This window comes from Gopherus flavomarginatus, chromosome 2 (genome assembly GCF_025201925.1).
Source record: "Gopherus flavomarginatus isolate rGopFla2 chromosome 2, rGopFla2.mat.asm, whole genome shotgun sequence".
Taxonomy (NCBI): domain Eukaryota; kingdom Metazoa; phylum Chordata; order Testudines; family Testudinidae; genus Gopherus; species Gopherus flavomarginatus.
In genome coordinates, this window is record NC_066618.1 from 135,557,028 (window position 1) to 135,584,773 (window position 27,746).

General features: G+C 40.7%; 1 protein-coding gene across 2 annotated transcripts in view; it reads left to right on the plus strand.

Annotated features, from left to right (window-relative positions):
• MARCHF6 (membrane associated ring-CH-type finger 6) overlaps positions 1 to 27,746 on the plus strand; it is a 124,934-nt gene that overhangs the window by 19,025 nt on the left and 78,163 nt on the right. For both annotated transcript variants that reach the window (XM_050937412.1, XM_050937413.1), the window contains exons 4-5: positions 17,492 to 17,635; positions 20,407 to 20,479. In XM_050937412.1, coding sequence (XP_050793369.1) covers positions 17,492 to 17,635; positions 20,407 to 20,479 — 217 coding nt within the window. The remainder of the gene's footprint in view (positions 1 to 17,491; positions 17,636 to 20,406; positions 20,480 to 27,746) is intronic.

Sequence of the window (27,746 nt, forward strand, 5' to 3'; positions counted from 1 at the left end):
CTTCTTTTCTGCCCCCTGGATGAGGCGATCTTCAATAATACACAAAAAATACAATCAAAATCAGGTACCATTTCCAAGTTCAAATCTATCCCATTCTCTCCCCAGCAGAGGATCATGGCTGTGATGTCCAAACTGCTTGCAGATCCTCTTTGAAATGTTACTGTTTAAAACAAAAAAAAAACAAAACAAAAAGAAACACATGGAGAACATGGTGGGAAGATGTGTTCTGCTGATTGGGGTTTATTTTGGGCAAAGCAATTTTGGTAAAACAACTGAAGATTCACAGGGAAAGCAAATAGCCCGATAAACAAAACCACAAAGGGATTGGAGGGAAAAACTGAATATTCAGGGAAATTAATGTGCCTCCTTTGAAAGAAATAGTAGTTTTCATTCCACCCTCTTTATATATTGAATTAACACCTGAAATGTCCTTAGGACATGAGGGCTCAAATCTCTTTTTGTTTTGTAGGTGTCCTGCAGAGTGCGAAGGCTGAACTTTCTCTAAGTATCTTGTATATTTTCCCCCAACAAGCCTGAGTGGAATGAACAAGGATGTCAGAAATAGCTCTGAATCCTGCGGTTCAGGTCCCAGGGTGGACAGCTGAGTTTAAACTGCTCTTATGCAGGCAGCAGGTGTCCTGGGGAGGCTTCTCCCTCAGCCAGTCCCTCTGCTCCCTGCTATAAGCTAGAGAGGAGCCTGCAGCCCCTGCTGAGTACAGGGGTTGGGGGAAGCACTGAGCCAAGCCTCGTTGGCAGTCTGGCTGGAGGAGGAGGGAGGAGGGAAATCGATGTGACAGTGAGTTTTCCCCTTCCACTGGCTTTTAGTAGCTCTGGATTTAAGCTCTGCATCCAAATGCTATTGTATTCTGCCCCTGCCTTGATCTCACTGTCCCCCGTCCCCCTCAACAACCGTGAGTGAAATTAACAAGGACGTCAGAAATAGGCCCTAATCCCGCCGTTCAGACCGTGGGGAGACCAGCTAAGTTTAAACTGTTCCTATGCAGGCAGCAGGCTACCTGGGGAGACTTCTCCCTCAGCCAGTCCCCCAGCTCCCTGCTACAAGCTAGAGGGGAGCCCCTTCAACTGCTGCTGAGTGCGGGGGTCAGAGGAACAAGGAGCCAAGCTTGGTCGGGCAGCCTGGCTGGAGGAGGAGGAGGAGGAGGAGAGAGTACAAGGAGAAAAATGTGACAGTGAGTTTTCAGTTTTTCAGGCTTATTCCAATAGTAAAGGTTTATTACAGACAGTACTGGTGGTAATAGTAGTAGTAGCTTTATTTTCTATATCTAAGTCATGCAATGGGAGGGATCCATGAAGTATGTAGGAGAGGTGGGTTGCTTGTGTTTGGACTGTATGGGTAAGAAATGTAACTTACTTCCACCCCTTGACCCGCCCCTTCCATCTGAGGCCCCACCCCTTCCGGGGTGGGGGGCAGAGTGGGACCTGTACCAGAGAGAGCTGTATTTTAGTTTCACCCCTGATAGACACTCTAGTGCTGAATACCTCTTCCTCTGAAAGAGGGCGAAAGCACTGGGAGTCTGTCATAGTATAATTCCCAAATCTGAACCTTAGCGTCCAAAATATGGGTACTAGCATGAATTCCCTTAAGCTTAATTACCAGCTTAGATTCTGTAGTGCTGCCACCAATCAGGAATTTCAGGGCCTGATACCCGCTGGTCCCCCCAAACCCTTCCCTGGGGACCCCCAAGACCCAGATTCCTTGAGTCTCAAAACAAAGGGGAATAAACCATTTCCCTTCCCCCTCTTTTCTTTCTCCCAGCTCCTTCCCGCCCTGGGTACACTAGGAGACCACTGTGATTCAAGTCCTTGAATCCCCACCCGAAAAGAATGTTCCCTTCCCCCTCCCTTCTTCCCTGGAGAGAGATACAGAGATAAACGCAGAGAGCAGGTTTTTCCTCCCTCCTCCCTTTCCTTTCTCCCACCAATTCCCTGGTGAGTGCAGACTCCCTTCCCTGGAGTCTTACAAAAGATAACCCAAAAAAATCAATTAGGTTCTAAAAAAGAGGAAAACTTTAATAAAGAAGGAAAAACATAAAAATTGTCTCTGTAATCAAGATGGTAAATATACAGGGTTTTTTAGCTTATAGATAATAGAAAGAAGCTTTCTCCAGCAGAAACACAATTTAAGCAAGTACACATCTGCAAATAAAGAAAAACAAGTTAAAAGACTATGACCGCCTTTGTACTTACTTACTGTTCTGAATAGATAAGAGACTGTAGCAGGGAGATTGGCAGAAACCTGGTTGCACCTCTAGTCCTGTCCAGGACCCAGAGAGAACAACGCACAAACCCAAAACCCACAAACAAAGGTTTCCCTCCACCCAGATTTGAAAGTATCTTGTTTCCTGATTGGTCCTCTGGTCAGGTGTTTGGGTCCCTGTTTGTTAACCTTTGAGAGGTAAAAGAGACATTGACCCTTAACTATCTGTTTGTGACAGAGTCGACCAGAATAGAGGCACCAGTTACAGTCTCCAGGGCTATCACTTAAACCCCATAAGGGTATATCTACACAGCCCTCAGGAGCAAGCCTGCCAGCCCAGGTCGACAGACTTGGTCTAGTGGAGCTCAGCTAGCACTTGAAAAATAACTGTGTAGACAGTGATTTGAAGTTGCAGCTGATGTTGAAGTTTGGGCTCTGAAGCCTAGAGTGGAGGCTTATACCTCAGTGTGGGGCAAAGGGGAAAAGGGTAGCTTGAAATCTTGTACACCCTTTCAGCCCATTCATGTCAGGCCTGGACCACGGCCTCCGTACTACCCACATGTAAAAAAGCTGATCAACATTATCAGGTTCCAACACAGGGTTTCAAACAATTCTTGCTCCATGCAAGGATTGTTTGTAGTGGTGGCTGTAAATGAGAGGTCCAGGCCAGGACAACAGAAGTCCAACCCTAGGGACAAGGAACCTTAAAAGCTTGACTAGCAAGGCAGAAAAAACTACACCACAGTAAGCTTACAGATGAGAATCACAAATTATCAAGCGGATCTCTCCAAATATAAGTTTATTAATTGAGACTCCCTTACAGTATTTATGGACAAAATGCCCAGTGATCTCAGCTGGAATTCAGGTCTGTCATAACCAAGGGCCAGCTCATAGCCGGAACATCACTTCTGGTGGTCTGGACATGACAGACACAGCCTCACCATCTGTGACAATGGCCATAGTGAGGAGAAGGTCCTCATAGCGTCAAGCTTCCGTTTTCCCTAAGGAAGTACAAACAATTGAGGGCCTTCCCTTTGAAAGGTGCAGTCTCTTTAGGGACAAAACAGATAAGGCCTAGAGATCAATTAGAATTCACATTCTCCCAATAGGTGGCATTACAGGCCCAGCCTTATCAACTGGTATCTCTTCCACCTAGGCAATGTGATCTAGCTAGGCAAAGACAAATTTCCTAGGCTTCTGCCACACTTGACCTCTCATCAGGATTTGCAAATCTCCAAGCAGCAGGTTTAACTGTTTAATCAGGAGCAGAATTCACATTGTACCCGATCTTTCCAACCTGTTCATCCCATTGGGAATTAGTTGTACCACTTCCACGGTGTCTGGAATGCCATAACCTCAGATTATTGGGTTCCAGATATTGTGGAATTTGGGATTAACCATTCCCTTTCAGTCCCCCATTCACCTTCCCACTCCCTGTTCAGGGACCCATCTCATGAGATTGTACAATCTCTTCTTGATCTTGGAGTTATAGAGCAGATTTTTCCACAGCCTGGAAGTGTTCCTTATTCCTATTTTCTCATCCCTAAAAAGAAAAATTCTATGGCCTGTCCTAGACCTAAGAGACCTGAACACCTTAATCAAAATGATGGTGTTCAGGACAGTATTCCTTCTCTCAATTTGAACGACTGGTGTGTTGCTCTTAATCTGCAGGATGCCTGTTTTCGTGTGTCTATCCACCCCAGCCACAGGATATAGCCTAGCTTTTCGATATGGGGATCGTCACTATCCATATACAGTACTTCTGTTCAGCCTCTAATCAACCCCGGAAGCTTTTACAAAGTTTATGGCAGTGGCTTAGCGGAGGGTATCCAGGTATTCCTGTATCTGGACAATTGACAAATCTGTTGTCATTACAGGCAAAAAGTCACAGATGGCATCCATCAGATCCAAGCGCTACTTGGCTGAGTCTGGAAAATAAACATGGACAAATTGACAATGTGTCTGATTTAGAGAATTGAGTTTATTGAGGCCATTTTTGGCTCAACATGTGCAGTCACATATCTACCTTTGGGAATGTTCCAGTCCATTTTAACGCTATGCACCAGTCTATGGTCTCTCTCGAGAACAACAGCAAGATTCTGTCTCAAGCTGCTGGGACACATGATATCCTGCACACATGACTAAGCTTGCCAGAGTTCTTTGCATGCACTAGCTGAATTTGCACCACCAATGGACAGCCCTGTTTGAGAATCGCCTAACTTGGAATATTTATATATGCAAACACTTGAAAAAACAATTACTTACCTCTAAAATAACTGGTTCTTCAAGATATACCATGTACATATATATTCCATGACCCACCCTCCATCCCTGCTACTCTGAGTCTGATATCAACTAGGATTCTGGTATGAAGGAAATAGAGAAAACAGGGGAGGGGGAGGTGGGCCTATCCTTTATGCCCTTCATTGGAGGCACTGAGAGCACATAAAGTTCATGAACTTCCCTGATGGGTACTGCTGACCAAGAGTGTCTGGCTCGAGTGCACTGGACAAACACACCTGAAATGGAATATAATTGTGCACCACACATCTCAAAGAACCACAGTTTCTATATATTAACAATTTAGTTCCCTTAAAAGTAGAGTAAAAAGTGGGAGCGATCCCAAATCAATTGCAAAACATACGTCTAGACCTAAAAATATGTACATAAGTATGTGTTAAGGGGAATAGAAATACTTTTTACCTGTCAGGGTTTAAGTTTCAGTCCTTGGGTCTCTCTCTTCTATAATATCTGGTGACCGCAGTTAAACACCTAAACTGTGCAGGAAACTATGTTCTTTACACTCCTTTAGGTGTGAATGAAATTATTAATTGTAAGTGGGATAGGAACAGGCTCCTCAGGTCTTGGCAGGAAAGTGCAGGAGTTGATTTCAGCAATTGTATATTAAAGTAATTGGCCTAAACTTGAAAATCAGGTCACTTTATCAGATGTTTGAAAACAAATTCAGAAGCCTAGTGTAATTCTAGACATCCATTTTTTAAAATTTGCTCTTAGTTGTGGTTATTCAGTCTATGTGTTGACTGAACAATAATTGTGAAAATAATTTGGAATCATTTTTTTCATTATTTCTGTAAAAAGCATTTCAGTTCACTTTTAACTAACTATTCTTTCTTCTCTGGGTTTCTAAAGAGCAACTGTTCCACAGTCCCCCACTTGCCTCCATGTGATACCCTATCATGCACTCTAACATCACACCAAACAATCATTAGTACTGGAGCTTACTACTGAGATAGATAAGTTTATTTCCCACTATTGTATAATTTTTTTAATCTTTCAGTATTCCTACCGGACATCCTGTGGGATGGGAAATAAGAACATTAAAAACTAGGGCTGTCGAGTGTTAATTTTAAAAAAATTAATCATGATTAATCGTGTGTTTAAAACAACTAATTGCAATTAATTGCTCTGTTAAATAGCAATAGAATACCATCTATTTAAATATTTGTGGATATTTTCTACATTTTCAAATATATTTCAATTAAAACAGAATACAAAGTGTACAGTGCTCACTTTATATTTATTTTTGATTACTAATATTTGCACTGTAAAAAAACTAAATAGTATTTCAGTTCACCTAGTACAAGTACTGTAGTGCAATCTCTTTATCATGTAAGCCCAACTTTCATTTGTAGGATTATGTACAAGAAAAACTGCACTCAAAAATCAAACAAGATAAAACTTTAGAACCTACAAATCTACTCTGTCCTTCTTCTTGGTCAGTCAATCACTCAGACAAACAAGAGATAGTGCTGCCGCTTCTTGTTTACAGTGTCACCTGAAAGTGAGAACAGGCATTCCCATGGTGCTGTTGTAGCCGGTGTCGCAACATATTTATGTGCCAGATAGGCTAAACATTCGTATGCCCCTTTATGCTTCGACCACCATTCCAGAGGACATGCTTCCATGCTGATGACAGGTTCTGCTTGTTAACGGTCCAAAGCAGATGCATGTTCATTTTCATCATCTAAGTCAGATGCCAGCAAGAGAAGGTTGATTTTCTTTTTTGGTGGTTCGGGTTCTGTAATTTCCGTATCAGAGTATTGCTCTTTTAAGACTTCTGAAAGCATGCATCACACCTTGTCCCTCTCAGATTTTGGACGGGACTTCAGATTCTTAAACCTTGGGTCCAGTACTGTAGCTATCTTTAGAAGTTTCATATTGGTACCTTTGTATTTTGTCAAATCTGCAGTGAGAGCATTCTTAAAATGAACAATGTGCTGGGTTATCATCCAAGACTGTTATAATGTGAAATATATAGCAGAATGCAGGTAAAACAAAGCAGGAGAAACCAGAGTTCAGTCACAAATTTAACGCCTTTTTTTTTTTTTTTAACGATCATCATCAGCATGGAAGCACATCCTCTGGAATGGTGGCTGAAGCATGAAGGGGCATATGAATGTTTAGCATATCTGGCATATAAATACCTTGCAATGCCTGCTACAAAAGTGCCATGTGAGCACTTGTTCTCTCTTTCAGGTGACATTGTAAGTAAGAAGCAGGCAGCATTGCAAGTTAGGTCAGGTCTGCTGTATTTTAAACTTCTAAAAGTTAAATCTGGAACTATTCAATTTTGGTAACAGTGTGCAATTATTGCCTAGATTTTTATCGAGATGTATCAGAACAGCAGGTGATCATGTACTCTGTATATGGTCTTGTACTGACCATATCGTTGTAGTATCTGGGAACTTTCCAGTTAACTGTCATGATTAATGCTGTCATATATGGTTTATTCTTTGTCTCATCTTCTCCCCAGGGAAAAAATTGTGTGCTCAGTGCATAATTTGCATTGGATCATAATTGTTTCACTACTTAAGTAGAGAGGGGGATTGGGCAAAGTCTAAGCCAGGGATCGGCAACTTTTGGCATGCGGCTCGCCAGAGTAAGCACCCTGGCGAGCCGGGCTGGTTTGTTTACCTGCCGCGTTTGCAGGTCCGGCCGATCATGGCTCCCTCTGGCTGTGGTTCACCATTCCAGGCCAATGGGGGCAGCAGGAAGCAACGACCAGCACATCCCTTGGCCCGTGCTGCTTCCCACAGCCCCCATTGGCCTGGGACAGCGAACCACAGTCAGTGGGAGCTGCGATCAGCCAAACCTGCGTACGTGGCAGGTAAACAAACTGGCCCTGCCCGACAAGGTGCTTATCCTGGTGAGCCGCATGCCAAAGGTTGCCAATCCCTGGTCTAAGCGTTTACGCTGGATTATATCCTGATAAATTTGGTATGAATTCTGACTTTCAGATTTATCTTGTAATTTAGCCAAGTACCCAGGATATTGTCCATATTGTTATCCTTTGTTGTATTGCTTTGTAACCGTGTTTGTCGGTCATATAAACCAATTACGTTTTGTAAATTGCATTAAGTATCTTTTTGGTGAAAATTGGGATAATTAGAGGATATCTTCTAAAATAGTTAACGTCAATGTATAAATTCAGGATAACCTGACTTGAAATCATTATGGTGAGCTGAAATGTAACTCACGCCACAACATCCTGCTTAGTGTCTACAGTTTTCTGATCCAGGGATTGATTTGGCTAATAGCTGTAAATTCTGTACACGGTGACATCTCGGATAAAGATAGTTTCAGTGCTGTGTTTAGTATTTTGTTTGTTTAGCGTGTGCATAGTCATCTGGTCAAGCGATAGCATCTTCAGTGGTGTGATGCAGTTCTTCTAGGCCACCGCTGAATCTAGTCAGCAGGCATTCATTGACAATGTGCATCATTGTCAGTGTTGTACCACAGCTGCACAAAGGGGTGTGACAAAGGCCCCAGCGATACTGGCTGCACGGAGACCTTGTCTGGTCCAGAACCTGGTCAACAGGGACCATTGGCGACAGGGCAGGTCAAAACCAGGCGGGCAAATTGTGGGGTTTGTGACGAGGGACTGGTTGGGGATTAGAAGAGAGCTCCATTCCTCTCGCCAGAGTGTTTCCACCCTAACATCCTGGGCGTGGCGGATGAAACCATAATGGACAGCGTGACTGCAAACGTGCAGCTGGTGGTTTAAAAAGGTCATTGCGGCAGGCTTGAGTTGGTGCATAGTTTCTCCAGTAACTTACCAGTGACAACCTCTTGTCTGATATGAAGAGATGCAATATTGCTCAGAACTGGAAGCCATGGGAATGGAGTCAGACGCAGGATACCGGAGATGATGTGCATGGCAGCATGCAACTGTGTATCCATCTGTTTGGTGCGTGACTATCAACTCCAAACTGGTGCGCAATACTCCACCACTGTCTTTCAGTGGTTTGCCAAGTAACTTTGCATGTCTTTTTTTGAAGTTGTAACTGCAGACCTGAATTGCGTGGCAATAGTCTCATGAAGTGAGCTTATATGGGGAAAGAGGAAATGTTAAAACTGGGCTTAGCCTGTAGTGGTCAACTTGATAACTTCTGATTTAGATTTGGTTGTCATTGGCATGCTGTGTCCATATTGCCAAGATGTTACAGCTTTGCTGAATTCATGTCAGTTTTTTGCATTTTTGATTGTTTGGTGGAGACGTTTTAGCAACAATGAAAAACAAGTGAATTCTGGACGATTGATACAAAATCCTTACATCCTTTGAGCCTAACTTTGAACATGAAAGCTGCTAGACTATTTTTACACTTGACTGCAAACCACTCCACCTCAGAAGTGATAACTAATTTACTGTGCAAACCATCCAGATAATGCAGGAAAATAGAACTTCAGTGACTAATTGTGTTTTTGTCTGGAGGGGGTTGGATGTTGGAGGCTCTCTCCTAGCCCACCACTTTTTCAAATTGGCAAAGAGGATTAATTTTTTTTAAGAGGACCTTGTTTTTTACTTTTGGCCACCAGTCCATCTCAAATTAGTTTTATTTAAGGAAAAGAGGTGAGCTAAACCATAAAGGTTTTTTGGGCTGCTCCTCCCCTCCCGCCCCCCCCCCCCCCGGCTCCAGTTAGTCCCATCACTGTGGGTCTTTTTCATCATTTCTTCTCTGCCTCCCCCTTTCCTTCACCCAGCCTTTGTGTTACTGTATTCCCTTTACCTGTAAGGCTAACATTTTGTTGGGCCTTTTACCCTTCCTCTTTTTTTGTCTGTCTTGATCTTTCTTTCAGTCTCTTTTCCATTCTTCTGGGAGTAGGGGTAAGGTTTCTGAAGACAAGTTAGTCTTCCCCTGTCTTATTCTCCCTAGTATCATGGCAACTCTCTCTCTAATTTAGAATCAGAACAGAATTTTATTTAGTCCTATCACTTGATTCCTTGTTGGCTAATAAGTAAAGATTACTGTTAAGAAGTGGTGTTAAAATGCCCTCTTGGACATAGACCTTAAAAATGCCGCACAACTCTTTCCAACTTTGAATTTCCAATTGTGCTATACATCATTATTTATTATTGTATTACTGTTGTGCCTAGGAGCCCTAGTCATGGACCAGGACCCTGTGTGCTAGGCAGTGTACAAAAACAGAACACAAAGACAGTGCTTGCCCCGATGAGTTCACAATCAAACAGTAGAAAAGTGAACAAATAGATACAGACTGATGGGGGGAGTACAAGTAAGCAATGGGACAGTGTTGATCAGCATGAGAAGCAGTAATCTCTGCACGCAAACTGCATAACCATTGTCACGTTTTTTATAGGCATCACTGCAAAGGAGAATTTTGAGGAGGATAATGAGATAGCTTTGTGGATGTTTATGGGGAGCATCTTCTAGTGTGTGGGGCAGCACGGGAGAAACTATGAAGGTGCTTTTTTGAAAATTCAGCAAGTGGGCAGTTGAGGCTGGCATCCTGGGATAATTGAGGTGAACATCAACAACTCAATAATGCATTAGAGCAGGGAGATAGGCTGTGAATTGGCTGTGAAGGGCCTTGACAGTGAACAAAAACAGCTTATGTTTGATGCAATAGAGAAGGGAGAGCCGTTGAAGAGATTTGAAAAAAAAGGATGACATGGTAAAAGTGACAGGCCAGAAAAATGATCTTAGCAGCATTCTGAGTGGATATGATCAGGAGGTAGTTGCTTTGCAGATTGTAACAAGTCTTAATATTTGCAACAAATAGATTTCTGAAATTTTTGCTTTCCAAATATGTAATTGGCTAAAGAAGGCATTTATTTCCTTGACAAAGTGTCTTCAGTTTTGGATATTGTGAATTGTAATGTCAGTAAATTATCTTAAATATAGTATTTATATGTTAAGAAGCAGGGATCCTCCAAATCCATTTGCCACAAAAAATGCAGAATTTGCATTTTTTCAGAGACTCTTTAGTTATTACTTTTTGTGAAAAAATAAGACAAATGCAGTAGAACCCCATTTATCCAAGCCTCCATTATCTCTGTATTATCCGAAGCATGGCTGACAGCCCAAGCCCCTGGTGGCGGGGCTCGGGCGTCAGCTGAATTGCAATTCTTTTAATTTTATTATAACGATTAATGGCACTGGTAGGCTTTGAACTTGCTAAAAAACTGTAAATATATCAGTAAAATATCGTGTTCTGCTGACACCTGTATATATTGTGTCTCCGGAAGCTAAAATAAATTGTTTTATTTTAGTTGCGGAAAAATGCGATTTTTGTTTTTTTTAAATCAAAGAACGTTGGGGTTTTTAATCATGGAAAATTAGGATCCTTGCTGATGAGTCATCATAAAAAAAAAAAGCATGTCTGCCTATGATCAGATTAATAACTTGTCTCTGCTGGTTAGCCTTTTAAAAATCGCCAGAAGTTTTTTCTAACCTTTGATTCTCATTAAAACTAAAATATTCACTTAATCCTATCCAATTTTGAATAATTACATTGGCACTAATTTCTAAGTAAAACATAAACAAGTCTCTCCACTCCAAATATAGAAAACTAATTTTATCTTGGCTGTTCAATTAATTTTTGTTTATAAACAAAACAATGAATTTGGTCTTCATGCCTTCCTCAAGTTGCAGGTTTCATAATGAAATCTAAGGAATATTTCCTGTAATATTTCACAAACTAACATAAGAATGGCTGTACTGGGTCAGACCAAAGGTCCATCTAGCCCAGTATCTGTCTACCGACAGTGGCCAATGCCAGGTGCCCCAGAGGGAGTGAACTTAACAGGCAATGATCAAATGATCTCTCTCTTGCCGTCCATCTCCATCCTCTGACAAACAGAGGCTAGGGACATCATTCCTTACCCATCCTGGCTAATAGCCATTTATGGACTTCACCACCATAAATTTATCCAGTTCTCTTTTAAATCCTGTTATAGTCCTAGCCTTCACAACCTCCTCAGGTAAGGAGTTCCACAAGTTGACTGTGCGCTGCGTGAAGAAGAACTTCCTTTTTATTTGTTTTAAACTTGCTGCTTATTAATTTCATTTGGTGACCCCTAGTTCTTGTATTATGGGAATAAGTAAATAACTTTTCCTTATCCACTTTCTTCACATCACTCATGATTTTATAGACCTCTATTATATCCCCCCTTAGTCTCCTCTTTTCCAAGCTGAAGAGTCCTAGCCTCTTCAATCTTTCCTCATATGGGACCCTCTCCAACCCCCTAATCATTTTAGTTGCCCTTTTCTGAACCTTTTCTAGTGCCAGTATATCTTTTTTGAGGTGAGGAGACCACATCTGTACACAGTATTTGAGATGTGGGCGTACCATGAATTTATATAAGAGCAATAATATATTCTCAATCTTATTCTCTATTCCCTTTTTAATGATTTCTAACATCCTGTTTGCTCTTTTGACCGCCTCTGCACACTGCGTGGACATCTTCAGAGAACTGTCCACGATGACTCCAAGATCTTTTTCCTGACTTGTTGTAGCTAAATTAGTCCCCATCATATTCTATGTATAGTTGGGGTTATTTTTTCCAGTGTGCATTACTTTACATTTATGCACATTAAATTTCATTTGCCATTTTGTTGCAGAATCACTTAGTTTTGTGAGATCTTTTTGAAGTTCTTCACAGTCTGCTTTGGTCTTAACTATCTTGAGCAGTTTAGTGTCAATCTGCAAACTTGGCCGCCTCACTGTTTACTCCTTTCTCCAGATCATTTATGAATAAATTAAATAGGATTGGTCCTAGGACTGACCCTTGGGCAACACCACTAGTTACCCCCCTCCATTCTGAGAATTTACTATTAGTTCCTACCCTTTGTTCCCTGTCTTTTAACCAGTTCTCAATCTATGAAAGGACCTTCTCTTTTATCCCATGACAGCTTAATTTACTCGACAGCCTTTGGTGAGGGACCTTGTCAAAGGCTTTCTGGAAATCTAAGTATACTATGTCCACTGGATCACTCTTGTCCACATGTTTGTTGACCCCTTCAAAGAACTGTAATAGATTAGTAAGACACAATTTCCCTTTACAGAAACCATTTTGACTATTGCTCAACAGTTTGTTTTTCTGTGTTTCTTTTACTGTCCTTTGGAGAGAACATCTTAAAATTTGTGTTAGCCTGTTATCAGCTGGGAGATTATTGTTAGGGCTAACATTTTGTCACGGAAGTCACAGAATCCATGACTTCCAGAGGCCTCCGTGACATTTTCCGCTTCAGCCTTGGAGTGGCAGGGCTGGAGCTGTCTGCTAGGGGAAGGGGGAAGCACAGCTCCCAGCAGCAGTGGGTGCTGGACCCTTCTTCCCTACCCATTTTGTCACGGTATTTTTAGTAAAAGTCAGGGACCGGTCACGGGCTTCTGTGAATTTTTGTTTATTGCCTGTGAATTTTTGTTTATTGCCTGTGACCTGTCCCTGACTTTTGCTAAAAATAACTGAGACAAAGTTTTAGCCTTAATTATTATTAATGCAGGATTTACCAAGAAAGTAACTACCATGATGATACCAAATAAGATTATAATACAAATGTATAGTAAGTATGCAGTCAGTTTAATATGCAGGATTCATAAAACTGTAAAGCAAATGGACAGCATGTTAAGTATTTTAGTGCTCCCCTTTTGAAATGCTGCCCTGTATTCTCATGCTTCTTTGTATTTCTCTAGTTTAAAAAAAATGCAGTCCTTACAAATGGCAACTCTTCTATCCCTCAAACACACTCATCTAACATGTCAGACATAGACCATTTGTGAAATTAAAATTAGTTATTCCTTATATTTAGAATCATGCCAAAATTAGCCTACAGACCTGTTCAAATTCATTAGTTACTTCTGTGTACTGATGCTCCCATTCTGCCTTCCTAATTCACCAGCTGATAATCCTCTGAGGCCGTTGGAAGCAAGAGAGGCAGATTGGATATGAGATATTGGGAGGAAGAGAGAGCGTCTCAGAAAGACGTGCTCTGGGGTACCATGGGATGATGAGGGGAAATTAACAGGAATGTGTTCTCATTACCTGAGCCCACCCAAATCCACCACTTACGACACATCCCTACACCTGCTTCTGTCTAGGCTTGCCATGGGTAAGGATCTGTGGCTGGGGTAGGGGCAACCCAGTGTAACCTGTATTCCAGGCACTTTCTTGTGAGGGGCTACCCAAAACACTGCTGTTTTTATATGGCTGGGAGCCATCAAGTGCTAATGATGTCTTTGTTCAGAGTCTCCGGGCAGCCCTCTGCATGGTCCTGGTCTCTTCCACACATATTGTATCATGCCCTCCTGGATTTCTTGACTTGTTATGCTGCAGCACCTTGAGGAGCCAGGGGGAATGGTAAGAAGGATGGGGAGCGGGGCTTGAACAGAGAGCACAAGGAGTTTGAGGGTAGCAAATCAGGCTATGCACTAGTTTTTTTAGAAGTAGCTATCAAATTTGATTGAGACATTAACTTTGATATCTATTCCGATCCCCACCAAAGTTGTTGAAGGCTTCTTAAAAACCTGGAAATTTTCTCCAAATAAAGTTTGTTAAAATTATCTAAGTGTTTTGAAGTCATCATACCACCAAAACAGCAATTGAAAGGCCACCTTCTTAACATTTCTTCAGCTCACTCAAATTAATTACTCAAGACACACATGCCTACTCCCACCACTTCCACACAAAACATATAAACTCTAATTGCAATTGCATGGAATTGTTTGAAATTGATGTTTTCTAATTGTTACAACACGTCAGCACATCACTTCTAACCAATCCGTATGATCAGAATTAAAGGCTGTATATTTTATGTGGCGGTCAGAAGAGGAGTGGATTTTAGTGGATTTGGGTAATGAGAAGGTAAAACAACAGCTGTAGGTTGCGTGGGCAGAATGGATTGATTTAAATAAAAATAATTTAAATCAAGTGGAAAAAGTTGATTTAAATGATTTTAATCAACTTCTCCATTTGTGCTTCAGATAGTTTTCTGAAGAAGGGTGCATTCTTATTGGTTGATGTAAATGGACATTTTAATGGTTATATCTAAACAGAGCCTTTACAATAGATTTGATAGTGTACAGGAAAAAGATCTAGCTATATACATTTATTTAAGAAGTTATATAGCTCATTATTTTCAGTTTCTTATTAATTGTATATTTTACTATGTTAGAAAAGGGTGAATGATATAGTCCTTATTTGCCACTATTGTGCCATATTAATGAAGCTTGACCTCAAAAGTTAAATGTTTTTTTCCCCTGATTTTTTCTTTATATAGAAAAACAACCTTTAACGCAAAGTTTTTGATAGAGGCTTATGGATTCAGTAAATTTTTTTTTTATTTAAATGTTTTAAGAGATTATTATAAAAAATGTAGACCTTAACATATTTTTGTATTAAATTCAGATTTCATTTTAAACAGGTTTATTTTTAAAAAGAAATGTATAGTAATTTAAATAACAAAATAAAAAACTCCCAACTTGTGTTTCTAAAATGAAAAAAATTCCTATTTAAATTTAAAATAGCCACTTTGTATCCACTCTGTACACTTGAGCAAACTACACTGGTTGTTAATAGTTCGGAGCCATATTCTGTAAAATGTACTATAATAGTTACAGACAAGCCCAAAAATTAGGCACTTGTGAAAGGGGTATGTGTTGGGGAGATTTACCATTAGAGAATGGCTTCACTCTGCAGAAGGGTGCCATGGTAGGTATGAGGTCAGTAGAGATGACTAATCCTGTGGGAGTACAAAATAGACATTTTAAACAAACAAAACTACTATAAAATGGTGCAGTAGCTTTAGTCACTTACCTGATCTTCATAAATCAGTTTATTGTGATGTCATCTATATAGTTGAATTATGTGTGGAATGCTTCTCTTAACTCTGCCATCTTGGACATTATGCATATAAATCTAAAATGGATGGATATTTCTTAAATCTATTTGTAGATTCTTTTAAATGTACAGTAATCTTTGGTTTATTCTTTCCTGGTTTTAGAAATAAGTAATGACACATTCCATTTTGATATCAACCGTTAATGTTTTGTTGATACAAAGCATACTGTATGGGAAAACCTTCCCCCCACACCCATTTAACGTTCTGTTTATTTAATAACATGGTTTTAAAACTAGCATGGATATTTTAAGTATTGTTAAAGTAAGATGTATATTGCGTATTCTCTGTGAAATATTTAGCCTTTGGAGGAGGTTCTAATAATTAACTTGTCCATCTTCCTATTTATACTCTCAAATTGTCTTTTAAATTGGTAAACACTGGCTTGTAAATCGTTATTTCAGAAGTCACACAAGTTGAAAATAAACTGTAAAATTGCATTTTAAACGCTTGATTCTTAAATTAAAAACCTGTCCCAATTCACATATGGGCAAGGAGAAGGTAAACAGTTGCCTCTTTGGTAAAGCAGTTTTAATTTTATTACAAGCAATATGCTGCAGTTTTTAGAATAAAGCAAGCAGATGGGGAATATCAGTTTAAAGGCCAGACTTGTGGAAGCCAGCCTCTGCACTTGTATTTAATGTGCCTTGTGTGTCCAAATACCTGATTTGTGGGTGTGATCAGGTACTTAGACATTCGAATAATCTTTCTTGGGTCTGCAAATTATTGTGGGAGCAAAAGAGAAGCCCACAAAAGATAGGACTCAGAATTTTGACCAAAATATTTGCATCCCGTGGCAGCTGTGCTTTCTAGAGTTAAGTCTTGTCGATGCTCATATTACACAGCAGATGGAATATTCAGTGTCTTGCTTAATTTTTGAAATATATTTCTCGTTAATAATAAAAAGTTTTATTTCCTTATTGCTGTTGATAAGTTGTGTTTTGTGGCTCTGAGTGTCCGAGAAGTTTAATGTAGGGAGTATTTGATTGCACTGTATAATGAAACCTGGACTTTAATGTGTTCACTTTTATAAGTGTTCATATATAATAAAATGTTTAGTTGAACTAGATTTTTTTTTAAATAACTCTTCCTCTGTCTAATAAACTATTGAGCAGTTGCGTGTAAAAACATACAAAAAAATCATATTAGTGAGTCAGAGCCTGATCTTTGGCTAGCTGTGAGGGATGCAGGAGCCAGATAAAGTGGTTAGAACTTAAAAATTATATAGTATGGAAAAGATATTGAAAATTAAACCGAAGTTTGTGAAACTTGCCAGACAGCTGAATGGCATAACCAGTGAATTAATTTTAAAAGAAGGAAACAATGTTTGATTGGAATAGCTAGGGTGTAAACCTTTGGAGTTTTGTTGTGGGAACTGTTTTGAGTTAGTCTCTTATGGTTTTAGATCAATATTTTTAGTGACTGCTTTTCTTTTTGTGCTTTTATCCAACAGCTGATATAATCCGGAAACAGTTCCTAGAGGTGTACATTTTAGGTGTTGGGTATTCTCTCTGGAGGGCCTTTGAATTTGGAATTTTCTTCTCCCTTTCTTGGCAGGGCCTGAGTTTGTTGACTTTTCTGCATGGTCTATTGCTTAATTAGCTTTTCTCTCAGGAGATTAGGTTGAGTAGGGAAGTCTCTTGTCATTAAGGTGGGGAGTTCTGTATATTTGGGTGATACTGTGTTACAGAATTTTAAACTTTTAGTTAGTTTTTTCTCTCCTTTCAAGGCCTATGGTATTGGGCTTGTTCTGAGGTAACCTGGATTTACTGGTAGACATGGCAGTATTAATGCCCCAAAACAAAAACTTCTCAAACTCTGAAGCATCTGTAAAATAGTTGTTCTATAAAATTGAATACATGAATTAAGGAGAACTTGTGGTTTAAAGGTTTCATTGTCACTTGCATGAGATGGCCTGTAGTGGATGTATAAAGTGTGAAGAGAGAGTAAATGTTCATTTATTTTTGGCTTTGTAACTATTTATTTGTTGTTGCTGCACATTTTTCTTAAATATAATTTAAAAATTATGTTATTGACTGCAGCGCTATATTATGCTTTTATTGCAAGCACATATGAAAACTGTTTTATAAAAGTGTTTTTCTTTTCCTCTCCTTAGTTTATTCCCCAGATATGCCTTCACGGCTTCCAGTCCAAGACATTTTTGCTGGACTGGTTACAAGTATTGGCACAGCAATACGATACTGGTTTCACTATACACTTGTGGCCTTTGCATGGTTGGGAGTTGTACCTCTTACAGCATGTAAGTATTGAGTTTTTGCATTGAAGTACTTTCATAATGGTGTTCTTATAACAAGCTTGCAAATAGCCATCAGCTTTAATACTCCTCATGTGTTATCAGCTTTGTGACTTGACCACGCATTTTATTTCAAATGTTTTATATTTTGCTGTATTTTAAATTATTTTGTCTAAGAGACTATCTGATTCATAAACCAATAGCATAGTGCAAACCATAGCTAATAGGTAGGAAAACAGAGACCTTGTTAAGGGAATGTTTATGAAGCATGAGAATACAGGGTAGCATTTCAAAAGGAGAGCAGTAAAAATATTTAACATGCTGTCACCAGCCCTAGTTTCAACCCAAAGGTCCCTCCCAAACAAATCTGAAACTACATTTTTTATAATATAGATAAACCAATTTTTTAACAAAACACCCCTGGAATTAAGATAAGTTCATGCTATCTGTCACCCTGATAGTATATTTTTTCCCTTTCTCCTACCCTTCTAGATTGTCTGCTCTTTAAGCCCAGGACCTTGTTTTCCTCTGTATTTGGAAGTGCCTAACATTCTATGTGTTACTACAATGTATAGAAGTTATTAGGGCCCTACCAAATTCATGGCCATGAAAAATAAGTCATGGATCTTGAAATCTGGTCTTCTGTGTGCTTTTATGCTATACTATACAGATTTCACTGAGCCAGACCAGCGTTTCTCAAATTGGGGTTCCTGACCCAAAGGAAGTTTCAGGGGGGTCACAAGGTTATTTTAGGGGCATCGCGCTATTGCTACCCTTACTTCTGCATTGCTTTCAGAGCTGGGCATCCGGAGAGCAGCTGCTGTTGGTGGGGTGCCTAGCTCTGAAGGCAGCAACCCACCAGCAGCAGTTCAGAAGTAAGGGTGGCAATACCATACCATGTCACCCCTTACATCGATGCTGCTGCCTTCAGAGCTAAGCAGCCAGAGAGAGACAGCTGCTGACTGAGGGCCCAGATCTGGAGGCAGCAGCACCAAAGTAAGGTGGCAATACCATACCATACCATGTCATCCTTACTTCTGCGTTTGGATCCTTCAGAGCTGGGATCCTGGCCAGCAGCTGCTGCTCTCCAGCTGCCAAGCTCTGAAAGCAGCACCATTGCCAGCTGCAGCGCAGAAGTAAGAGTAGTAGTACCGCAACCCTCTCTACAATAACCTTGCGACACCCCCTCCCCTCCCATTCATTTTTGGGTCAGGACCCCTACAGGTACAACACAGTGAAATTTCAGATTTAAATAGCTGAAATAATGAAATCTATTATTTTTAAAATCCTATAACTGTGAAATTGATCAAAATAGACCATGAATTTGGGAGGGCCCTAGACATAAGAACTAATATGAAAACGTTTCCCTTTAAATTGGTTTCTGTATGTGGAATGAGTGACTGTCAAAGCTGAAATTTTCATAACTATTGTGTAATCTCTCCCATTCCTTCTCCCTCCTTATCTTTCCCTTCCTAATCCTTTTATCCCTTAATTCACCTACTTCCACTGACTTGTCCTCCCTCCTCATTTCCCCATACCCATTCATCATCTCTTCTTCTCCATTCACAGTTCTGTCTCTCTCCCTTGGCCTTTCACTTTTCCTACCCCTCGCTCCTACTCTTCCTCTCTCACTTCAGGTATGTCTGTACTTTGAGCTGGGGATTTGACTCCCTGCTCAAAGACACATACCTGCACTAGATCTAATTGAGCTAGCGTGCTAAAAAGCATGTAACTGTGGCAGATGGAGGGGCTGGTCAGCTCAGTCCCCAGACTCTGAAATGAGGGACAGTGACCACCAAAATGAACAACAGTGAGGAACAACACACCTTGAAATGAGGGACACAGTGAGGGATCTCACTTTTTTTTTTTAAAATTAAACACAGTTTTATTTCAAAAATTTATATATGTACAAGCATGCAAGCCTGTAACTTACTATAATGAAACTAAATGATTCTAAGTATGAAGAGAATCCTTTATTTTATTATTAAGTCCAATTGCTCAGATGTTTACTGTTGTGTTTAGCGTCAGAGACTCCTAGCTTGCCCTGTGCCTACAGACCTCTGCTCCTCTCCCCCTTAAATTATTGAATAAAAGTGAAACTTTTCTCCATATGCAGACTCTTGGAGCTAATCCAAGGGGACTTGTGGTACCATCAGCACAAGCTGGGGTATCAGAGTAGAGTGGTAAATAAAGTAAAATGGAACAATGCTTGGTCACCTGTTCAAAGAAATAAGTATTTTTGTAGAAATAAGCAAATCTTTCAAGTGATTCATTTTCTAGGATAGGCTCTATGAATGTGTTAATGTTTCATTTTGGGGGTTCTCTTTTTGAAGAATGGCAGAAGAGCTGGCTATTGGCTTCAAACATCACCCCATAAAATCTTAGATTCCTGGAGTATGTTCAGTATAGTCAACTAACTTAAAAAAGCTGGTGTTATTCCATGTACTGTGTGTGCATCAGGAGAGGCCTTGATCCTTCTGCAAGTTAGAGATTTACGGTCAACCCAAGTTTATATACTGCAAGGACAGTCATCCATGCCAGTGCTGGGACTTATATGTGAATAACAACTATATAGTGATATATTTTGTGACTTATGTCTGAATGAAATCTTTTTGCACATCTGTATTGGTTCCCACCAATTGGTTTTAGCTTCTGTCCCAGAGGTAAATTGTTACTAGGGCTAAGAACAGTTTGGAATAAACTAATAATGGTCACTTTAGAGAGGGTTCTTCCCTCATAACTGAGGGTATTTACAGCACTTTGTTTCTTTTATACAGGCCGTATCTACAAGTGCTTGTTTACTGGCTCCGTGAGCTCACTATTGACACTGCCGTTAGATATGCTGTCAACGTAAGTACTAACTAGCCTGATATAGTGACTTTTTAACCAGATGCCTATTAAAGTTGTTGCTTTTGGTACTCTCAGTTCCCAATTCTTTTGCATTATCCTTTGACTTTACACCTTCTTAGACTGGCTGCTACTGCTATCATCTTTGCCATAGCAAAGAGACCTAGCCAAGTGTTTTACAGCTGTACTACAACTGTCCTGTTTTTGAAGTGCTGATGTGAAGGATGAACAAATCAGACTTATGGAACTGGGCCTGGGTTATGCTGTTTCATATTATAGACGTATGTGGTTTATTCAGCCTTCGGTATACTTGCTCTGGTGTATCGCTTACTTTTTTTAAAACTTAATTTTCTTTAATTAAACTGCAGCAGAGCCTATTCTAAAGGTTTTAGAATTATAGCCATCTTTTATGTAATTTTCCTATACATTGTTTTATAACATATGACCTACTAAGATAGTGGATCCTTCATGATTTTCCCATAGCTTAATTACATTTTATATTTCTATATACTTAATTTAATCTGTCCATGATGGGGATTTCGTAAAGATTGGAATTGATTGGCCTCTCTTTTAAGTGGTCATTTCAGTATTCCACACATCAGACTCTATATAATATTATCACCTTTGTGTTCTCTTCCTCCCCGGATCACTGGTCCATACTAGTCACCAACTCAGTCTCAGATTGCTTTTATATTTTAATTGAATTATTTATGACGTTAATGCACATGGAAGGTTAATGCACATACTGACAGAGCGAGTTGTAAGCCAAACAGGCATGGAACAAAAGTTCTGTTAGCTCTCCTTGCATTTTGGCCAATGCATTCAATTCTGCCTAAAGGCACTCAGTCTTGGAGTTTTGAGTTACGTTTCAAATCAGGCTCTATTGACATCCATTTTTTTTTTTTGTGGGGACAGAGGCTCACTAGGATGAGAACATAGTACAAATTTCCCCTGTGACCCATTAATAAATCCAGATTTGAACTCATCATTTGAGGGGGAAAATCCGAAGCCAGACTACTTTTTCTCATGCACTCTTGGTTTTTTAAATCCAACCGTTTCCTGTCCAGGTATAGGCCTTGATTTTAGCAAGCCTTGTCTAACTTAAGCATGTGAGTAGGTTCGTTTGGACTACTTGTTCTGTACCTTGTTAACTTGGAGCCATAAAGTGTTGTGAGAGGTTGAACAAGCGTAATAGAAGAAGACAGTGTAGAGATAGGGGAGAGAGTGGGGGGCAGCTTCTGAAGCAGAACTAAGTTATGGAAAGGGAAAGCAGCAGCAGTTCAGACAGGCTCTGTCGTTTTACGTTTTGGTTAGGTTAGTTCAGAGGATAAAGCTTCTCAGAAAATGGTAAAAATTTGTATGTTTAGTCCTTAGCACTTAAACACTCACATACTATATAACGTAGAATGAAAACCTGCTAGCAGGAGCCTAGTCTGCTGGAATGTCACCTACCTTTTTTTTTCTAACTTATATTTTTCTTTTCATTTGGCTGATCTTTGCAACTTGCTCTACTGATTCCTTCTCTACCCCCTCCACTTTCATTAAATACTTGGAAAATTACTTTTTGTGCCACCATCTAATATTTTAACATTATTGACTTCATTCTGTAATCATTCTAATTAACATTTGTTTGTGCAATAGCTGATTCTAATTCCTTGGGCGTTTGGAGATTGAAAGGAAAATTGAAGCTGTCAAGCAGAACTTGTACTGAATCAAATCTGAAATGAACATTGCTAAGTTAAACTACTGTATATGCTCGTTAATAAGCTAAATATTTTTGGTAAAAAAGTGACTCATCAAAGAGCGGGGGTCGGCTTATAAATGGGTCTACACCAGAATTTGATTATTTTAAACTCTATGGAATCATTAAATAGAATATCTAATACAAGGGTCAGCAACCTTTCAGACGTGGTGTGCCGAGTCTTCATTTATTCACTCTAATTTAAGGTTTTGCGTGCCAGTAATACATTTTTACGTTTTTAAAAGGTCTCTTTCTATTAGTCTATAATATATAACTAAACTATTGTTGTATGTAAAGTAAATAAGGTTTTTAAAACGTTTAAGAAGCTTCATGTAAAGTTAAATTAAAATACAGAGCTCTCCGGACTGGTGGCCACTGAAAATCCGCTTGCATGCCGCCTTTGGCACATGTGCCATAGGTTGCCTACACTTGATCTAATACATTGTCGTTTTGTTTACCTGGAGCGCCTGCAATGTGGCTGTGGTTTGCCGTTCCCAGCCAATCGGAGCTGCAGGAAGTTTGCCAACCCTGAAATACAGGGTCGGCTTATGAAAGGGTCATACAGTTTTTGCTATATTTGCCTAACTATCTTGGGGGGTCCGTTTGTAAATGAACGGGCTAATGAATGAGTATATACGGTATATATGGTAAATTGTTTCTTCTAGAAATTTAATTTGCGAGTATCTTCTGTTTTTACTCACGCCGTCTTCTCCCACCCTGTGGTCTCGAGGTTCCTCAAAGGCTTGGAGCGTCTATACCCCCTAGTACGACTCCCCGCCCCTTCCTGGGACCTCAATTTAGTCCTGACGAGGCTTACGTCCCCTCCGTTTGAGCCATTGGCAACCTGCTCACTCCTATATTGTCAAGGAAAACAGCCTTCCTTGTAGCCATTACATTGGCTAGGAGAGTCTCTGAGCTTTGGGCTCTGATGGTGGACCCAGCTTACACGTTATTCCACAAGGACAAGGTGCAGTTACACCCACATCCAGCATTCCTCCCTAAAGTAGTCTCGGCCTTTCATCTCAACCAGGACATATTCCTCCCAGTCTTCTTCCCCAAACCGCATACATCTCATAGGGAGCAGCAGTTACATTCACTCGATGTCCGTAGGGCGCTCGCCTTCTATATTGACCAAACGAGGCCCTTCTGCAAAACGCCCCAACTCTTCGTTGCAGTGGCGGACCAGATGAAAGGCCAACTCGTCTCTTCTCAGAGGATTTCGTCCTGGGTAACGGCATGCATCCGGACTTGCTACGATCTAGCTTATGCCTCTCCAGGTCATATTACCGCACATTCTACCCGGGCCCAGGCCTCGTCGGCCGCCTTCTTAGCTCAGGTACCTGTTCAGGAGATATGTTGAGCAGCTACATGGTCTTCAGTACACACCTTTACTTCCCATTATACCCTGGTGCAACAATCCAGAGACGATGCAGCCTTTGGCTTAGCAGTTTTGCATTCTGCAGTATCTCACTCCGACCTCACCGCCTAGATAAGGCTTAGGATTCACCTAATTGGAATGGATATGAGCAAGCACTCGAAGAAGAAAAGACGGTTACTCAGCTTTGTAACTGTTGTTCTTCGAGATGTGTTGCTCATATCCATTCCAAAACCTGCCCTCCTTCCCCACTGTCGGAGTAGCCGGCAAGAAGGAACTGAGGAGCGGACGGGTCAGCAGGGGGTATATATTCGGTGCCATAGTGGCGCCATGCCAGGGGGCGCCCAGCTGACCCGCCAGATGTTGCTAGGGTAAAAATCTTCCGATGAACGTGCACGCAGCGCGTGCACACCTAATTGGAATGGATATGAGCAACACATCTCGAAGAACAACAGTTACAAAAGTGAGTAACTGTCTTTTCTCCTTTCCCTTTTTTTTAAAAAACACAAACAAAACGCCAAACATTTTTGTTTTTCCTTTTCCCATATTGAGGGACTTGAACAGCTTTTTCTTCTGTTCAGAATACTGGGCCCCCTGAGATGTAAAAGGTGCCTCTTTTGTTGAGAAGCAGTCCCTGTAGGTGGTGGTCACTTGCAACAAATACAATACTCTCACATTCCAACCAAATGCAAAATCTGCTCTTCTTTTAAGGGTAGAGCCTGTAGAAACAAGGAATTAAAAATAGACTATTAATGAGGGAGCAAGCCTTAAGACCAGCTTCCGACCTGGATACAGAGAATCCTGTGCCCCATCATCATCGAGATCAGTCACCAGGAGCTTCCAAGGGGAAGATGGCACCGAAATCCTGGTCTTTCAATACTATCTTTGACTGAGTTTGCCAATAACTGCACTGCTCATACTGAGAGCTTTCCACTCCAAGTATAAGGAGGGTGATAAAAGGAGCAAAACAGAATTCCTCATTAAAGAAGATCCAGTCACTGGAGACCACAGGCCTCTGCAACATCATCCATGCTGATATCGAGTTTTGTTGTACTTCCAGTACTGCAGGAATTCCTGTACCCAAAAGACTTTATGGTGCCAAATGAACCTGAATTTCTGCTTCTTGCAATCTCCAGATACCTCTTGGTAGTAAGGTTGGCTGGGTCACTGACTGCTCATGTTTCTGGGAGATGTACCTCTTCTCCATCTTTGACCATTCGCAAGGAGAAATTGTCATTTCCTGTACAATATGTGGGGGAACATTTTGATTCAGATTCTGAACTTTCTGTTCAAGGATCACCAATTTATTCCAGGAGACGACATTTTCTGTTGTAGCTGGACACCAGATCCCTGCCTGCCAACACTTGGGATCACCATCTTGGATTCCTCCCTCCAGGCCTTATGGGTCTCCCTCATTGGCCTTTTCGGGATCGAGGGGCCATGTGCCTCCAGCAATTTTGAGGGACCTCAGCTCAGCTCAAAGAAGACTCCTAGATTTGATGGCCAGAATGAACCATTATGAACATGTGGTCTGACTTCCTGCACATTTCAGGCCACACAACCTTGCCCACCTGCTCCTGAAATGGACCCCTAACTTCTGGCCAAGTTATTGATATCCTCAAATCATGATTGAAAGACATCCAGTTACAGAGAATTCACCATTTACTCCACTTTAAACCTGCAAGTGACCCCTGCCTCATACTGCAAAGGAACGTGAAAACCCCTCATGGTCTCTGCCAATCTGACCCAGGAGAAAATTCCTTTCCAAACCCAAATGTGATGTTCAGCTGGACCCTGAGCATTTTGGCAAGACCCACCAGCCAGACACCCGAGGAAGAATTCTTTGTAGTGACTCAGAGCCCTCTCCCCATTTAGTGTCCCATCATGGACAGTTGTGGATACTTGCTACCAGCAGTTGCAGATTGGCTAAATGCCTTTGTAGCCAGTCTCATCATAGTGTCCACTTCATAAACTTATTACGCTGCATCTTGAAGCCATTTTTTCCCCCTCTTAACTGCTCCCCAGAACTTCACTCCTCTCATTGTTAGAAACCTTTGTCTAATTTCAGATCTAAACTTGTTGATGGCTAGTTTATATCCATTTGTTCATGTCAACATGGGCACTCAGCTGAATAACTCTTTCCCTCCTTGATATTTATTTCTCTTATGTTTTTACAGAGAGCAATCATAGCTCCCCATAGCCTTCTTTTGGTTAGGTGTGGTATAGAGGTATGGTAGGCAGTTCAAACAACTTCACTGTTCTGAAGTCTAGGCCTGCAGATAACTCTCAAAGTCAGTCTTTACCCTTGCCCAACTAATTATCTATAGGAGCGCTTCTGGATTCGATAATGGCTAGATCTTATCTCCTTCTCAACAGGTTCTTTGCTCTTAAAGAACTTTATGCAAAGAGTGCAGCTCAGCCCTCAAGTTCCAGCAAGGGCATGTCTGCAAATGCTGGGACACGTGGTAGCTTGTGTTTTTGTGACACATAATGTCAGGTTGCATCTTCGATATCTCCAGAGGTGGCTCAGGAGTGTTTATGTACCCAATACACACAGTTGCAGCAACCTGGTATCTTTTTGATAGCAGTCACTCACCTGGTCGATGAATCCATCCAAAATTTGTGCAGGAATTCCTACGGTCATATTAACATTGGACACTTCCCTCTTGGGATGGGTCCTCACACAGGCCAGGGCAAATGGTCACAACAGGAACAGTGCTTGCATATCAATCTGTTGGAATTAAAGGTGGTCAGAAATGCTTGCCTCTACTTTCTTCCCCTATTCAAAACAAGTCCATCAAGATCATGACAGCATAGCTTGTGTATATTATATCAGTTCTCAGGGCAGAGCGCGTGTACCCTCATTCTGCACCGAAACAATAAAGATTTGTAACTGGGGCATAGCCAATTGGATAGTCATCTCAGCTTGTTACCTCCTGGGTATATACAACACTGTGGCGGACAAGCTGAGCAGACATTTCTCCCTTAATTAGAGTGGGAGTTGTACTCTCGAGTCCCCAGTGAAATATTCCCAACTTGTGGATTTCCAGAGGTCAGGTTTGTTTGTTTGTTTATTTTGCTGTGGAAGCAAACATAAAATGCAGGAAATTCTGTTCAGTCCTCACTATCTAGGAGATGCTTTTGTCATTATGTGGACAAAAGCTCTTTTCTATGCATATCCTTCAACTCCATTTCTCTTTAAGGTCCTTATCAAGATCACACAGGACCAAGCTAAAGTAATTTCGATTGGACCAACTTGGCCAAGACAAGTTTGGGTTATTTACCTCATCAAACTCACTTCTCGTCCTTTGTGGTGGCTTCCAATCAAACCTTAACTGTTGTCTCAGAATGTGGGTCAGACTTTTCACCCCCATCTGAATATCCTACAACTACAAGCTTGGTTTCTTAATGGTTTTAGGGAGTGGAGACCAAGTGTTTATCGGAAGTACAAAAGATAGTGTTAAATAGCAGAAAGGAATCTACTAGACATACTTACCATCAGAAATGGAGAAGATATAACCTTTGGTGTAACAGATGCCATCTTTCTTCTGTCCAATCATCTCTTTCATCAATTTTGAATTACCTGTTGGAAGTAAAAAATTCAGGCCTTTCTGTGAGTTCCATCAAGATTCATTAGAGGCATTAACAGGTTTCCATGTGCTAATAGACAGTTTCTTGGTATTTGCTCATCCAACCACAGTGAGATTCCTGAGAGGACTTATCAATTTTTTTTTTATTTTTTTTTTTTTAAGATTAGAGCTCTTACATCACTTTGGGATCTCAGCCTGGTTCTTTACCATCTCATGAAACAACCCTTTGAGCCATTAACTACATGCTCACTGCTACCTCTGTCTAAGAAGATGGCCTTCTTGGTAGCCATCAGTTCTGTGCAAAGGGTTGAGAAGATGGGAGCTTTAGTGGGAGGCTCTCCCTTTACTTTGTTTTTCATGGAAAAGGTATCTTTATGACCTCATCAAAAGTTCTTACCGGAAGTGTTCTCTGAATTTCATATTAACTGAACTGTTCTCCTTCTGTTTCTTTTCCTGTGCCACATCAGTCTACAAAGGAGTGTGCTTTTCATACACTAGATGCTAAGAGGGCATTACACTTTCACTTGTATGGGACTAAGCCATTCAGGAAGACTCCCTAGACCT